Below are 17,195 nucleotides of genomic sequence, written 5' to 3'. Positions count from 1 at the left end.
CCGGCGGCGGCAGCGCCCGGAGGAGGCCCCGGCCGCTGCGGCGGCCCCGGGCAGGGCGCGAGCGGCGCCTCCGTGGGGCTCCTTGCCCGTCCCACCTGTCGCTAGGCCGGGCTCAAGGGGGCCGGGGTCGGTCTAAGTGACAGCAGTGCTGCCGCCGCGATCTTCTTCATTAACAGGGCTGTGGCGGCAGCCCAGGAAATGCTTTTCCCGATCTAAGTCCTGCAGCAATATCCCCTRTTATTCTTCTGTTTCTTGTATTCTGGAATGATCTTATCCGCTGCCTTAAGGCTGCCCTGGGAGGTGTTTCAGAAGCAGCATCCAGGCTTTGGTCCCAAGCCACTGATTTAGCCATTAGGTCGCACTCCTTYGCGCACCAAAGACCTCAGCGGAGAAGTGAGGACTGTCCTGCGTCCTATCTGCGCCTCTCTCTGATACCTGATTTACATCACCCTCCATAGGAACTGGGAGGGAAAGGCTGCAGCGAAGACATCTCTTCCATCATGAAGAGATGCTTGCATTACAAAAAATATAATAATAATAATAATAAAAATAAAGCTTTTCCTGGTTAAGTGAGTGGCTTTCCCGACTGGCTGCAGTGACACTAAGATAACAGCACATTTTTGGGGTGCAGAGCATAGACTGAGTGTCTGTATTTCAGGTGATCGTGCACCCATTTGCAATTACTAAGCAGCAGGAGAAACCTCTCTCAGTAAATCCACACCGTCAGTGCAGTTTATTATTCAGGTGAGGGGRTAAAAATATGTTGCTGTGGATTAAAAAGCCTATTAAAACAAGATCTTAATCTAGAAAAATATCATATAGGACTGACTACAGCTCTAGGGTTTGGAAAGCAAGCTATATGTATGTGTTCATAATTGTAAATTTATTTTCTCTTCCTTTCTTCCTTTCTGGCTAGCAGTCTGGAAATTTTCCATCTGCCAGGAAGCAGCCTCCTGCAGAAAGGGCACTGCATAACTTGAGCTATAGTTTAATCATTCACCTTAACCACTATAGATTTCTGTGTTTGCCTAYAGGAATGGGTTTTTTAAATTGAACATGTACACATCAGATCAAGCACCTCTAGAAAGATTTCCATATAGCTTTCTCTCATGGATTTTGCCTTTAACAGCAGTWCCATTGTTATGATACTCTCTTTTTTTTCCCCCTTCCCTGCATATCTTTGCTCTCTGTTTGCTTTCATATCAGCTATGAAGGCACAGACTGTTTGTTCTATGTCCAGCTGGGTTCCTATTCCTGGCTTGCAGAGACACTTGAAGAGCCAAAGCCTTGTCGGTATTTATACGTGCCTGGAAGCCGTGRGCTTTGGAGAGGTGAATATGATAGGAAAGAAATATTAATTAACTCTGGATTTTTGAATTATCTTATGATTCGTACTGTGAATAAAGCGGAAGCTGACACTTCTGTCGGGGTGACAGAAGTGAAACCAAGGGTAGGTCTGGTAAATTGGCAACTTGTGTGGTGCTGTATTTCCCAGGGGGAAGTTAACATGCTCCTGTTTTGTGTGTGGACAGAGAGCAAGACAAAAGAGAGCAAGACAAAAAAGTGAGCAAGTCTTTAATACCTGTAAGGACGTTGACTCAAGGGCAAAGGGGAAACACAATGATTAACATGTTGCAGATATCCAGCAATCAAATGGAAAATTACAAATTTAAAGCTTAAATCCGTTTTAGTTAAGTGATCTTGTAGGGKAGACTGCATTACTCCGGTGCAACAATATTGACCCCCGCCACGTGTTTGACTTTCATCAGGTTGACTGTTACTCTACAAATGCTAAAAGAACAAGTCCTTCTTCCTCTAAGGATTGCATGAAAGATAAATACAAACTTCTCAAACACTGTTTTGAGCTGTGAATGGCAAGTTTAATATGAGTTTATAGAATGCTCAGTTCACAGCTGTTTTCTAATAGAAATAACTACTCCTTAAGCTGCCTTTGATTGTTTTTGCAAGCACATGTCTTCTGGGTAGGAATTTTTTAAATTAATTTTAACAATTATTTCACAAGTACATATTAAGATGTAAAATTAGGATCTAGAAATTACAACTATGAGGGGCCACAAGCCAAGAATGGCAGCATCTCTGGGATCTATTTATTGCCTTTGCTTCTGGATTATGTCAGAGCACTCTGTCTTATTTATTGGCATTCACCTTAAGCCTGCATATTTCAATCCCTTTATAATGGCATAGAATTTAAGTGCACCTTTTTATAAGGGAACGAGGCATACGGTTGCTGTCAGCTTTCACTCATAATTTTGCTGTCAGCAAATATCTATCCCTGGTAAACATCTGGCCATGCAATGAGAAATCACTCATTTAATATTTAAATCAGTCATTTACAGTGACCTCGTGGTCTAGTTCAAATGAATCTGATACTACAGCATTGATTATTACAGATTGCCTCCGGGCATGCTTGACTTTCATCAGGCTGACTGTTACTCCACAAACAGTAAAATAATCAAATCTTTCTGCATCTTTCAGCATGCGAGGTGAATCAGCATCGGTGCAGTTCTATCTGTGCAGATCCAGGAGGTGTTTTTTTCCTCTATTTGGGCTAGAGGAATGCTCAGGGAAGCTGGAAGACAGTCTTGCCTGTGCTGGCCAAGGCCATACATTTTGGGGTTGTGCAATAGAGGCCAGGCAAAACAGAGGAGTTGGATTTTGGGAAGTTTGTGTGTGCACTAGTGTACATCCATGGACACGCTCCTAACGGGCAATTAAGAGTAGCCTCAAACGTACCGATCCCTCTACAGTCTGCCTTTTAAAGCATTGCTGAAGTCCTGAAGAAATGTGGCAGATTTGAACGCCACGTTTCTTGCGTAGCTTGAGAAGTCAAATCTTGAAAATCTAGGCAAATAGATTTGTCCCTCCTGGGAGCAAGGGTGCACATGCTTAGCAATTGCATGTTGAAAAATACGTGTTATACTCTAATCCTGCCCCTCACCTGGCAGAGGTTTCACGTTTTGGCTGACACGGAGCCAAGTCACTACTGCTACGGTTCGCCCCATTGCGACCTCTGCAAACGCGGGGTATGGTTATGTGGGTGCTCAGCAGAAACGCCTTCCCTTGGTCTATCTGCAGTACTGCCCATCTGCACTTTCCGCTGGGGGCTGGGCCGTGCAGGATTGTTCTGTGGTGAGTCACGCAGAGAGCTTCTCAGGGGCGGCCTGTGCTATGTGCGAGCAGCGGGCTCTGGCCGTGAAAATGCTTCCTGAATGAGGTAACCCAAAATTCCCCTTCCTGTGCTTCTCGTTTCCTGCTCAGTTCTCTCGGCGTTCTTGAAGACATTCCAGCAGCTGCGTATCTTGTAGTCCTGCTCTTTTATTCCTACAACTCTCGGGGAAGACAAGTGATGTCAACAGCTGCCTTAATTAATTTGGTTAGAAACGGAGGATATCAAGCGAGGAGGAGAGCCCTGCTGACATCCCTCCTCTTGCAAGACGAGAAGCGTCCGCCGGCGGCGGGCTACGGCTCCACGTCCGAGCGGCGCGCGTCCCGCTTCGATGCGGACGGCAGCGGGCGCCCCGCCACGTGGGACACCTTTGGCATCTGGGACAACCGCATTGACGAGCCCATTCTCCTGCCGCCCAGCATCAAGTACGGGAAGCCCATCCCCAAGGTGAGCCTGAGCAACGTGGGCTCCGCCAGCCACATCGGGAAGCGCAAGGAAAACGAAGACCGCTTCGAATACGCTCAGCTCACGGACGACATCCTGTACTTTGCAGTGTATGACGGACACGGTGGCGCAGCGGCAGCTGACTTCTGTGATAARTATATGGAAAAATACATTAAGTAAGTGTGCGTCGCACAAACGCGCGGCATYTGAGTCGCAGCAATTGAGTTGCAGCATTGAGTCTGCAGCACGGAGTCGCAGAGCCTCCTGCCTTAGAACTGAAAAGGAACCTGAGGCTCACAGACTGCCCCTAGTTGTCCCCATCCTCTGGGAACTTGGGACTGGAACAGTCCCTGTTGTGCTGGACAGGGTACGAACCTGCCTCCCTGCGTGGTTCTTGCACCATGCRCGCAAGGGCAAGAAAGGGTGCTCCTGGAGCTTTGCAGATCAGAAGCAAGGTGATAAGCTCTTATATCTATTTGCAAAGCTCTAAGGTTTGCTTACAGTGCAAATCAGTAATGACATCATATTACTTGAATTTAATAAACTGTGACTGAATGCATGCAGCGAGGAAATAATTCTTCTGAAGAGATTTGTAAGGATGAATATTTCCAAGAAATAAATTATTATTATATATATATATATATTTAAATTTTGTTTCCAGAGAATTTCTTACTCAGGAGGAAAACTTGGAAAGTGTTTTGAACAAAGCTTTTCTAGAAATAAACAAGGCATATGAAAGCCACGCTCATCTGTCTGCTGACGGTAAGTAAAAACCACTCTGCTTTYGGCACGGGAAAATGTCTCTTTTTATTTGCTCAACTTGTTTTGTATTAAGATTTTCTGAAAAGTGCTTAAAAGCAATCTTACTTAAGATTACTTACTACGACTTTTGCTCTGATCACTTACTGCAGATGAAACAATCATGTTGAACCTTTTTAAGATGAGAACGCTAGGAAAATTCTAAATGCAATTTATTGGAGAGTTATTAACCTCAAGCTTAACATAAAGCTGCTGTTTTTGTGTGCTCTAAGGAAAGTGCCTGCAGTTCCCCTTTCTGACTCGGCAGGAGGAATGCAGGCCAAAATTAATACAATGAATGTTGCCTCTATGCAAACAACATGTGACAACAGAGTGACAAGAGTAGCTCTGATAGCACAGGATAAGGCGGCAGCTGGAGAAGGAGGTTGGCTGTGGCAGGGCTGGCATGAGCCCTTGCAGCCTCTTTACTCTTGGCTGTGAATCAGGGTCTTGTCTATRTGTCTAGAGGCTAAACACAGCTTACGTGCCAGTTACAGCAGCCAGGGCTTAGAAGGAGAAATTTGGGAAAGTGGGAGGTGACAGGTTAYGGTCCGGGTTCTCGTCACTAGAGTTTCCTCAGCATTAAGGTACTATTTTAAGAGTCAGCTGCACGCATCTTAAAAAAATTGCTTCCATGTCAGTGCAGGTGGCTGCAACACAACTGAGGTTGTTTTATAAGAGGAGAATTTTTAAAGGTCTTCCCTCTAAGAAAGAAGTGAAACCCAACAAGTCCTCYCAGGACTGAAATTATACTGTGCTCCTGGGTTACCTTCCTTCTGAATGAAAACAATAAATTACTAGAACTGTTTCCTCTGCTTAATAAACGGCCCCACAAACCTGGTTAGTCTCCTAGGAAATGTTTCCTGGCAGGACAGGTAGTCTGGCTGCTGCAGCATGGTGGTTAATGTAAACCCTTTCTCTTACCTGGTACAAGCTGAGAACTGGAAAAAAAAAAAAAGTCATAAATCCTTAAATAAAACTCATAAAAAAAAAAAAAAAAAAAAAAAAAAAAAAAAAAAAAAAAAAACCATAAAATCAATCTTTAAAAAAAAAAAAAAAAAAAAATCAGAATTAAATCTTTAAACTTTCTTAACAAGACAGGTCTTGCTTTTGCTCATCTAAAAGACCTTTATTTCTTAATAAAGTAGAAAGCAGAACTGAAAGCAGAACTGGAAATCCTACTTAGTTTCGATTATTATAAATACAGTTTCTGATGCAGCATTTTGTACATGAATCTCACTAAACCTGATAACAAGAGTATTTCACAGACAAGTTCTGCAGCAAGGTGAATACTTAGAACTGCTTCTAGGGTATTACCATACTGTTTAACTGGATGAGAACTGGGCTACCTCGTGGCAAKGCCAACAAATTTACCTCTCAGCTAGACAGCAGAGGGACAAGAACCTGGACAAACTCCCTTCMCTGAAAAACCCCAAGGTCAAACAAAATATTGGTCTAAGACGCTGTTTAAACCACAGGCCTCACGTTTTGCCAAGTACCCAGAGCTTCTTTAGGTAGATTTTATACAACCTGTCCCACTAACCTGTTGATGAGAATGTGCCCAGCTGAAAATCAAGCTGTAGGGGAAAAAAGTGGAGTAATAAGACATAAAGACAAATAGAGATGTATGAACAAAGTGAACTCATGTATCTGCTGTTGAAATTCTCAATTCTTTGTTGACTAGTGTTGACTTTGTTGACTTATTTTTGTTGTTGTTGTTTTGAAAGTTGCATAAAAGTCAGTTGCTTTGCTTGTGTCCTGGTTAGAAGCCTAATTCCAAATAGATTCGGTTTGGCAGCAAAATTTCTGATTAATTGTGGCTATTCTAGATGTGACTGTGAAGAGCATTGCTCGAGCTCCTTCAAAATTGTGGTGACGGTGGGACTCTGGGTGTCCAGAACACACTGCTTGGATCCCAGGACTGACTCCCTTTTGAAACCCTTCTCTAGGTGACAAGGTGGAAAATTGTTAGTGTTGCTCTGGTAGTTCACTCTGCCAGCGCCCACTCCTTTCCCTGTGTCTGGAACTCCAGATTTTCTCCTTTCCAACACATGCCCAACTTGGAAAGTGTTCGAAAGTGTTTGAAGGAGCATGACTCCTGGGACAAGTTCCAGTAGCCAAAATGACAGGTATTTTGGACAGCATTATGCTTATGATTCTTTTTTTTTTCCCTCTAAACAGTATTACAAAGTAGCACAAATATAACAGCCTAAGAGGTGGGCATTCTCAGAGCATCTAGCCCTTTCTTTGAGGTCACTGCCTTCTGCCAGTCTCTTCCTTGTGCCAGAACATTTGAATGGATACTTGAAAGATCCCTAACGTCATGCTTTCTTTGAGCTTCCAGGACAAATTACAGATGCATGTTGCGATATCGCTCCTTGTGTCTTGTGTGCAGGATGACTAGTGCCGCTGGACTGCTGTCCTGGCCTGTGGTCCCCTCCAGTATCCCCTCTGATAGTGGTCAGTACAAGAGGCTTCACGCAAACGCATAAGAAACGTGCTGTAAGCAGATCTGGGATAATGTGTCTTCCACATCTATCCTTTCTAGTTGTTAACAGGTCGGAGATCTGCCTGAGCCTTGAAGCATGGTGTCTGCTATCTCTTCAGACCTGCATTTCCATTCACCTTCGCACATTTAAATACATCCAGTCACTTTTAAATCACTGCTGAAGTTAGGTATGGATGCAGCAGAGGATGCTCGTTATTCACGAGACAACTATTACCACAGATGGACAAAATTTTCTGGTATTTCTGAATAGCACAAAAAATCTATATGTAAAGGCTGAGCAGGAACAGAAATAAACAAGGGAAGCTGGAAGTTAGAGCATTGCACCGGAGAAACAGGACACTGACAAAGGCTGTATTTGGAAAACTAGTCTAGTCTAAAGGAAGAGCAGCTGTCATGGCCTAATGTGTCCTTCTGCTGCTATTCATTGCATTCAGTGCTGGGCACAAGCTAGTAACGGAAGACAGCAACAGAGCATCTTTCCATCAGCCCCCATGTTCAGTGCATTCAATTCTAATTGCACTGGCCACTCACTTCTGGAATAGCCACCTTATTAAAATGCAGCCAAGTGTTGACTCTGAATGCAGAAAAGGCAYTGGCAGGCTGAGCAAATAGCAATAGTCTTGTGAAAATAATTGAAAGAAAAAGTTTTAAAGCTACCGTTCAAAAATGTGATGATTCTTTCTTTGAATATGTTAACCTGCAACACTGAGGAAAAGAGAGAGCTGCAGAAACTATACTTAMATATTGCATTAAGCCATCATTAAAAAGACAGCCTTTTATCTGCAGGTCCTGGTTATTATCTAATCAAGTTAGAAGATACTGATTACAGTAGTATGGGAGTGTTTATTTTGCATGTTTTCCCATGGCTCGGGTGAAGCCATATGTTTCTGTTCAGTGCATTTAAAATGACCTCACGTTGGCACTTTTCTCAAGTGCCCTTCCCTGCCACCCCTAAATTTTGATTTATATATAAATCTGCACGAGAAACAGATTGGGCCATACTGGAGTGTGGCCAAACTGAACGCTGCACAACTCGCCAGGACTTCCTCTACCACCTGCAAAAGACAGTGCAGGCAAACCCAAAGCGAACACTGCGGTTTTGCAGCCCTTGTTCTCTCATCTCCAGTGTTGCAGGTTCATTGTGTTTGAACAAAGTCCCTGGGTGAATTTCCTCTTTGCCTCTGTGTACATGTTATTTGTGGCAGACACTGTACCTGGTGAGCAGCTCTAGAACTGGAGGCCCTGGACACTATATGCTGGGCTTCAGTGGAAAGAGAGATCTGCTTAATTTTGTCCCAGGTGAAGGAGTCCGGCGGTTCCTAGCCTGGACTACTGGAAGGTTCCCACATCCTCTTTGTCACATTAGTTGAGATGACTTGCAGTAAAAATTGTCCAGTGAGTGTTAAGAACCTATTGAAAGATCTTAGTTACATAGTGATATTGTTAGTAAGAGCAAATAAACTCTTYAGTTGTTAAAACAATGTATGTGTTGATGCAAGATATTATTAAATAATCTAGAAGCAGTAGCAGTAAAACATTAGACCTTGTATCCCATCATCATTCCTGTGTTTTGGAACTGTCCTAAAAATCAGGTAATTCCTCTACGCTAGCTAAATCCATATTGCTCCTTTCCCCAGGCCATGAACTAGATCCAGGGAAGAGAACATGAGTGGAATTCCTTTTTCTAAGCAATAGCATTTAACTAATAAACATCTGTAAAGCATAAATTAATATAAATTGCCTGCACAGTATCTGTGACTGGTTCTTTGATAACACTGCTTGACGTGGTGGTAGCAGCTCTTTTGGTTTTGTAAATTTGCTCTTTAAAGATGTATATTCACCTGAGTGACCAAATGCTTAAGGTTATTCATGGTTTAAACCCTACCAATCTCGCCTTTTACAAGGGTAGCATTTATTTATCAGCATTGTTCCAAAAACAAGGAATGATATGGGACACTGTTCATTACGGTGAATATAGCAGTCCCTTATGCATTTTAATTTCTAAATAAAATGTATTTTCTGTGAAATAAAAAGTAGTTTCTTATAGGATTTTCATTTAACTTGAATTATTTAGCTAAAASAGGTATTTTACTGGCTCTACTAAAATTCCTAATCATAGTGTTCTTACTTTTGTAACATACCTCAAAGTGAGCCTGCACCAGAGTAGTCCTTGCTTCGGATTAGAAACGGGGTACTAGTGCTTACCTGAATTCGTGGTGTTGGACGTTGTGGTCTTCACAGCAGCCATATCGTAGCCCAAGATGGCACGTGGAGATGGCTGATGCTCACGATCAACATTTTGGCTAAGTGTACAGCTAAACCAAGTCTTCACAGCCGTAATAATACCTGTTTAAAAGAATACCACAAGCCTAGTTTAGACTATTTCGCGAGCTTTTTTTTTTTTTTTTTTTTGATTCATCAGCTCACTGCTTTCACGTTACAACAAGGCTCAATGCATCTCTCAGGGCTTTGTGCATCTTGAATTTCCTTCGAGCCCAGTTTGCCAGGGCTGCTGAGCGCTCACGGGGCTGGGGGGAAGACAGCGAGATCCCAGGCTCACCAAGGCCCTGGCTCAGAGCTGCAGGGCCCCAGGAGGCAGCGCCCGGAGTTGTAGCTGAGCTCTAGAAAAAGTGTGGAGGGAAGATCTTTCCAGCAAGAGGATGAAATTGAAACCAGAAGGCCTTAGATGAGTTCTAATCCAGCCAGGACCCTAAACACAGCTAGGCAGCTCAGATTACTCGTGCGCCTGGCAAGACAAGAGGGCAGCAGCTGGGAGACTGTCTTGCCCTTTAGACAGGGGAYTTATATCTCCTTCAAGCGATCCTACCAGTGCCCATGGCAGATTGCCCGGAGGACCGGGGCCAGGCGAGCGGCTSAGTTTGCAGGTGCAAGGCCAGGCAGGATCCAGCTTCACCTCCAGACTGGGACCTCCAGCAGATTGACAGGGTTTGAAAAGAGCAGAGGCCCCTTCTGRAAAAGGCCAGTGACTTCTGGCTGAACCCTCGGCCTTTTGGCAAGTCTGGGGGAATCTCTGCAAAGGGAGACTGTAACAGCTGGGAGAGCAACCGGAGTATCCCAGGGACTGGGGCAGGGGAGGCTCTCCTCTAGAGAAACTACRTGCAGCTACATCCAGTGTTAGTGAATTGCCTACTTCACCTCCAAACAGAGGGGAAAATTCATCAGGTTTATGGTGGGCAACACCATAAGAGCACTGAACACTGTAGTCMCTGTGCTCAGGCATGAAAATGATAGCCCGGTATCTTCAGATGCGCTATTGGAACAGAAAACATGTTTGCTACAACCTGGAAAGAAACTACCTTCCTTGATAGTGCTTTTATTCCACTCGCCCTCTTGCATGGAGCCATGTTGTTGCAGAGAAATACTCACCCTTTCCACTCCATCTCTTCTGCCTACCCCTACATGCATGTTTTTTTGCTGTACTTTTGGAATATAACTTTAATTTAAACCTTAAAGCATTTACTTTCTGATAACATAGAGCACAGGTTGTCTTTGTTTTATCAGTTGGTACTCTTGCTTTGTTATACATGGTATTATGCGTCGGGGCGGTTTTAAACCTTCCTCTTTTTTTTGGTGTGATGTTTATAGCGACTGTGATGAATGCTGGGACCACTGCAACAGTGGCTCTGCTCCGGGATGGGATTGAGCTGGTGGTGGCAAGTGTGGGAGACAGCCGGGCACTGCTGTGTCGAAAGGGAAAAGCCATGAAACTCACCATTGACCATACTCCAGAAAGGAAGGAGGAGAAGGAAAGGTACCTGGCAGCTGATTCTGTGGCTTTCCTGGGCCTGGCCTTGGTCAGGCTGTGCTTTTGTTCCTGTTCTGCAGCTGGGTTGGGCCTGGAAAAAAAACCGAACAAACCATAATTGAACAAAATGTCTGGAAATGACATCTAGCAAAAGGTGGCACAACTCTACTTTGCTYATGTCAGTTTAGAGGATTGAGCATCTGGGGAAAAATACGTGAGCATAAATTGTTATGGTAATGAAATCTGTGCAGGACTGGGCTCAAGGCCTTGTCCAAAACTGCCAAGTTTGAGCTAAGATTTGAAGCCATGTACTAGGGCTGCCAGATTGGGTTTTAGCCTGCAAATCCACATCCCTTCCTTGGAGCACTTCAGACAGCAAAAGCCAACTCTCAGTTCCCAGTTCAGGTCCTCCCTACCCCATTCTGCCTCTGCAGATAGTGGTAGAAATTGCAGCTAGGGATGATAATCAGAATCACTAATTCCAGTTTCCTTTCTCTCTTTCCCCTGGACAGGATTAGGAAGTGCGGTGGCTTCGTTGCCTGGAACAGCTTGGGACAACCCCATGTGAATGGTAGACTAGCAATGACACGGAGCATAGGAGATTTGGATCTTAAAAACAGTGGTGTGATAGCCCAGCCAGAAACAAAACGGGTTCAGGTAAAAGAAGGCCTGGTTAAACAGGAACAGCAACATCTGGATTAAGGGGCCACGCAGGTATCTGATGCAGGAGGTATCCAGTGGGAACCCCATGGCCAAGCTTTGACTTTCAACTGTGGCAAAGAAACYAGAGACTAATTCCAAAGTCCTTTCAGATTGGCACTACTGGGATAGAAGGCATAAATAAATATTCCTGATAATAAAGTCAGCCAAACTAACTTTTAAATGCAACTWATCATATTATCAGACATGGGGGAAGGAAGGGAAGGAAGGAAGGAAACACAAAACCTGCCCACTAGACCAGAGTTTAGTGAGATGACCATGTCTGCCTTGAAATCCTCCTTTTAAGGAAGGCAGGGTATGCATCTGGGCTTTTGGCCTCCGAATAGTCAGAGGGTTATTTTCTAGAACCGAAAGCCCTTTAAAATGTTTTCCTGCAGCAGCTGTAACACAGTCTGTTTCTGATGCACATGCTGGAGAATTCAAAGAGCAGCCCTAGGCTACGAGGAGTGGAAGGGTGCCTGTTAGTGCTTGTGCAGAAAGCAGAGGAACATGCAGCAACCTCAGAAAAAGCACTTTGCAACAGAGGGGGGGAAAAAAACAAAGACATTTTACCTTGCCCTGCTCCGTTAATATTCACCCAACCTGTGTGTCTTTGTTGCAGTTGCACCACGCAGACGACAGCTTCCTGGTCCTTACCACGGACGGCATTAACTTCATGGTGAACAGCCAGGAGATCTGTGACTTCATTAACCAGTGCCACGACCCTGCCGAGGCAGCCCACGTGGTGACGGAGCAGGTAAAGGCAGGGCTCTCGCGGCACCCAAGCACGGCTGCTCCTGCAGCTGAACTGGAGCTTAGGCTCATGATTTAACTGTGCTGGCTGAGACGGTCACAGCTCYGAGTGCCTGTCCTTTTCTTTCCCTGGACCTTGCCACAGCCTTGCTAGGACATCAGTTTATACTGGTAGGTCGTGATCCACTGAACTACACAGGGACTGTAACTGCAGTTTATTCCAGTTATGAGCAKAGATGGCAGTGGGAAATACTTACTAGAGTTTCTCACAGTGACATGTCATATAGAAAGCTCAATGGCCTACAGGAGCCCACAGTGCCAGAGCTGACAGGACGCAAGGGAGCGTAGGGCCTTGTGGCCCGTTGTCCCGTCTGGAGCCTGGTCCTTGTTTCCCCGTCACAGAAACCACAGGGTTCCAATGCTGATGGTTGCTTTCTCCCCTCAGGCAATCCAGTATGGCACCGAGGACAACAGCACCATTGTCATAGTGCCCTTTGGAGCGTGGGGTAAATACAAAAGTGGCGAGATCAACTTCTCCTTCAGCCGCAGCTTCGCCTCCAGCGGGAGATGGGCATGAGGACACGACCGTCTTGTCCTACTCTGGACACGGAGTGCTGCAGCAGAACACATCCGTCTGCTCATAGGTTCACTCACTGTCTTGTCCATCTCTTCTCAGTGTTATAGAAGATGCTGCTGCTCCCATCATGGGCAACGCCTTGTAGTTGCTTATGGCTGACCGTGTTTCACCACTTATTTATTCGAATCAGCGTTGAGGCAGCTATTATGTCTTCGTAGTTCTGGTCCTAGCAGCTCTTCACACCACTTTGTTCATGTAGACAAGCTTCCGGGCTTTCACTCTAGGCTGGAGGTTTTGCACAGTAGTTTCATGGCAACATATCTTACCTAGGACCCTTAATTATTTAGCAGCTGTGAAAGTCTGAGACTCTGAGCCATCCGCCAGTTTCTTTGTACAGTAACAGAGGGGAACAAACGCACAGTTTTCGTAGCAAGACAGAAGGCAGATTAGTTGTCTTCCTCTGCTACACAGCCACCCAAAATTCCTCTGTGCTTCAGGAGAAGCAGGTGAAAAGTAAGGGGGAAGTTTAAGGACGTCGTCAGCCTGGGCTTCAATCCTGAGGCCGATGGCCCTGGGTGCAGCTGACATTTTTCCTAAGAAAGTGTCGCTTTGCAGGGCTTTTGCTTCTGGGAGTTGGGGTCCTCTGGCTCCCAGGGCATGGAGTGCACTGCGGAAAGGGAATATCTCCCTTGGATCTGAAGCCTATGCAGTCTCTGTGGACCACGTAGCAGCCCCCTTTCTCTGTTCTCTTTGGTGTGCTAGTGCTTGATACAAGCACATAGGAGGGAAACTGCACATTTTTGAAATCCAGAGACTCCATCAGCCTGATTTTCTTTTTTGTTTCTTTTTTTTTTAAGCTAATTTGAAGGAATTTTCACCTCAAGATTCTTTGGATGTTTTTCTTCATAAGTAAAACACCCTGCCCTCCACGGAAAGTTTTTAGTTTGTTGTGACCCCCTGTGTATCCTCACGGTGTACAGGGAGCTGTAAAATGCACGGAGCAAATAAGCTAGGGAAAGGAGAGGATTCTGGCAGCATAATTTTGCTGAGCTCTGGGTGGTGCCAGATAGCAGATGCCAGATCCTCGGCCAGCAAAAGGGTATTTTTGTGCTTACAGAAAGAATGTCCATTTCCTCTTCCCTTTTTGGAGGGAGTCCGTGTCCACTGAGGCACAAGGAGCCAGAGCCCCGGGCCAGCTCGGGCTGCTGCTGAGGGAGGGACCGTGGGTCGAACGTAGGCAGCGGCTGAAGGTCTGCGCCGGCGGACCTTGGTCTTCCTCCGCTCCAAAGCAGGGTACAGCTCCCTTGGCCTCTGACTCACCCTGCTGTAAGGACATGGGGGTAGAGAAAAAGAGGGCTCTTTTCTCCTTTGCAACAGTCCTTTCCAGCCTGGGAATGTTTCCAACAGAACAATTGTAAAAGCAAACCAAGAAATAAGGGAAATTGCCTCATATAGAGTCACCTTTAAGGAAGAAAAAAGTATTTCTGCGATGCCTCGTCTGATTCTTGTTTTCCAGCAGGAAGGATGCGTCTTTGTTTCTTCAGCCCTTTCTGGGCCCAGGGTTACACGTTATGCAACCATTCCATGTGTTTTCTTTGCCTCCCTCTGAAGGCTTGGGAGCACCCCACAGAGCACAGTGTTGTGCTGAGAGCAGTGAGTACTTGGTGTGTGGAGAATAGGCCGGCTTTGTCCCATCGCTTGCTGTATTATATGGTGTCTATAATGTGTATATTTGGTTTATATGTATGAAGAGTTTGTGAAACAGTATTTGTAAAACTCTGTTGTACATGATGCTATTACCGAGGCCTCTGTACTGAGCGTATTACTGGTTTACAGCTGTGATCCCTTCTCTCTCCTCAGTTTTTCTGGGTTTGGGTTGTCACCCGAAGCCAGAATGACTGCGGTGATCCTGAGTTTGGCCAAGCATGACTTCCCTGAGCGCTCAAGGAGAGCTACTCCTTAACAGAGAGGTTCAGAGAACTGGGCCTGTCTTATGGCCAGCCTGTGCTGCGGTGTCAACAGCTGGGAGTCTCTCCTGCAGAAAAACCTATTTGCTCAACAGCAATCCCCAGAGTTCCCAGGAAGGGGTTAACTGCAGCAGGCACCAGCCCGGCTCTGCGCACAGTGCGGAGCTGRAGGCAAGCTCTGGGGTGGGATTTGCTGTGGGGGTGGATTTGCTATCAGATGGCAGCCAGGCATGAGTGGTGTTGGGATTTGGACAGGCTCCAGTGCTGCTGTTTCCTTCCAAATGCTGCTCATTTCTTGCTCGGCCAGCGAGCCATCTATCAAGACAGAAGGTACCACGGGCGCTGGGGGTGTTGCTCATAAACACGTTCTGCTTTTTAAGTGTGTGTGTTAGAGCAGTGCTGGATACTTGCCAAGCTAATGAATGCCAAGGTAATGAATAACASTGCAAAACGTGCTGTAAAACTGTTCTGCACAGACCTCCGACAAGAGGGCTGTTCTCCTGAACCGCAGTTCTGCTTTATGAAGCAAAGGCCAGTGTGAACTCCCCTGGGATTCAATGGCAACTGCAACAAACCTTCTTCTCCAAGGTGTCAGGAAAAACCCTTGTTTTCTTTGGTGACGGAGCTATTAGAACAAACTACTGTTTTTTGCAATTCACTTTGGGGGCTGAGTCTTGCCTAACAGATCCTTTTAAACTGAGGAACAAAAGCAAACTGCCTTTCTAATGACAGTTGCCCACCAGAGGAGCTTTACTATTACAGGATCACTATATATGTCTTCCGTTTTGAATCAAATTAAGTAGAATTCACTCTCTAGCTCTCTTTCACGTACATCAACAAAATTAATATATTATTTTTTATTACAGACCAACCTGAACATTAAGGGTGACCTGCTGAGCAAACAGGAACAAATGTTTGATTTTTCCTACCTTTTTAGGGCTAGGTTCTGAACGCCACCAGATCTGGCAAGAAGTATTTTCTGTCCTGAGCACTCGCTCTGGAGCAGTGGGGAACGCTCAGCAAAGGAAATACTCGGTACAGGCGCTGCAGGAGACTGGCCTAGAGGCCAAGAAAGGCAAAGAATCTTGCCCAGCTAGTTATTCCCTTTTACTGTGACACGGAAGGCATCTTTATGGCCTCATAGTTTTGGAGGACATACTAGGGGAGGTGCTGAGATTGTAAAGGGAGTTTCAGCTTGCCTTCTCCCCTCAGAAAGTAGGGTTGTGTGCGTTATAGAGGGAACGTGGTAGAAACCTGGCAGCCTTGAGCTGGGCGAGGTGTCTCCCAGGAAGGTGCACAAGCACCGGGCCCAGCACTCATAGAGGGGYGAGGGGTAGTCTGTTTTATACAGACATCCACTTACAGTCAGTTCCTTTTGGTCTGAAAATCTCTGTGAACAATCCCGGAGCAGTGGTTGAAAACAGGAGTGCAGAAGGAAAGCAGCAATAGTTCTTGCTTGGGATTTTTTTTTAGGAAATGAAAATGGGTGGAAAGTTAGACTCACCGTAGGACATCCACAGACATCAGGTCACCCATTCTGGCTCAGATGTGCAGTGGTCCAAGGCCTTGGGGTTTCTAGCTGAGCGAGAAGCAGGAAACAAGAGGCACCAGTGAAACTCACTTACAATTAACTCGTGTTAAACTCAAATCATTTGGGGACTCTTTGGTCCTTTGGTCACCTCCCGAACAAGCCGAATGTATCAGATTGCAACTCTCCTGGTTGTGAAGCTGCTCTTCTCAGTGCAGAGATACCCCGTGGGGTGTCCTCTTTACCTGGTATATCAAGTACTTGGGAAGCTCTGCACATCCCAACTTTATACAGACTAAAGTGCAATTGTGTACACTCRTTGCATAGTTTGCCTTAGGACTGTGTGGAATTTCTGTGGTTTCATGTTATCAGTGTTCATAATTAATCTACTTAATTTTATAGAAATATCCATTTTGCTTTTTTTTTTTTTAATGTTTGTCTTTATAGTTTTAAATCCTCATTTGAGCAGATGGGGCTGTGCTGGAAACCTTAAAAGATCTTTGAATAAAGWTTTGGCTCCCAGACTTCTGCCACTGCGGATCTGTTTCTCTTCTCCTACCTAATCTCCTATCACCAGGACAGTTTCTTTCCCAAGAGCTAGCACAGGTGCCCCATTGGCTGCAGCCATAGGCTCTGCCCTAAAAAGCTTTCGATGACCAAGGTTTAGCTTACAATGTGATTCACCCAGTGACAGCCAGTGCAATGTACCTGTCCCTGTGCCCACATGGGCTTTGGCATCAGGGCCACAGGTGCTGCCTGACTTGCTATTTTTGCCGCCTTTTTTATATTTTGATTTATTACAATACCAAGCAATGAGCACCTTGCTGAGCACTATGCAGACGAGGCCGCAGAAGGCAGCGCTCAGCTCGGTGCGTTTTTTGAGATGACCGTGCAGAGAAGCCCGCCGGCTTTTGCCGCGGTAGCCGCGACAGGGCTGCCAGGTTACGCTCTAACCGGAGCATTTGTC

General features: G+C 45.5%; 1 protein-coding gene across 1 annotated transcript; it reads left to right on the top strand.

The window, feature by feature from the left end:
* Positions 1-3,258: 3,258 nt before the first annotated feature.
* Positions 3,259-16,591, top strand: PPM1K (protein phosphatase, Mg2+/Mn2+ dependent 1K). Its single transcript, XM_026044665.1, has 6 exons — positions 3,259-3,807; positions 4,293-4,393; positions 10,545-10,710; positions 11,217-11,361; positions 12,026-12,160; positions 12,602-16,591. Exons 1-6 carry the CDS (start codon positions 3,368-3,370, stop codon positions 12,731-12,733), a joined length of 1,119 nt encoding a protein of 372 aa, XP_025900450.1. The 5' UTR covers positions 3,259-3,367; the 3' UTR covers positions 12,734-16,591.
* The last annotated feature ends 604 nt before the right edge of the window (positions 16,592-17,195 follow it).

This window comes from Nothoprocta perdicaria, unplaced genomic scaffold (assembly GCF_003342845.1).
Source record: "Nothoprocta perdicaria isolate Ctin4 unplaced genomic scaffold, notPer1 scaffold_376, whole genome shotgun sequence".
Taxonomy (NCBI): Eukaryota; Metazoa; Chordata; class Aves; order Tinamiformes; family Tinamidae; genus Nothoprocta; species Nothoprocta perdicaria.
The sequence above is the reverse complement of the archived record's forward strand: the minus strand, read 5'-3'. Positions and strand labels throughout refer to the sequence as shown.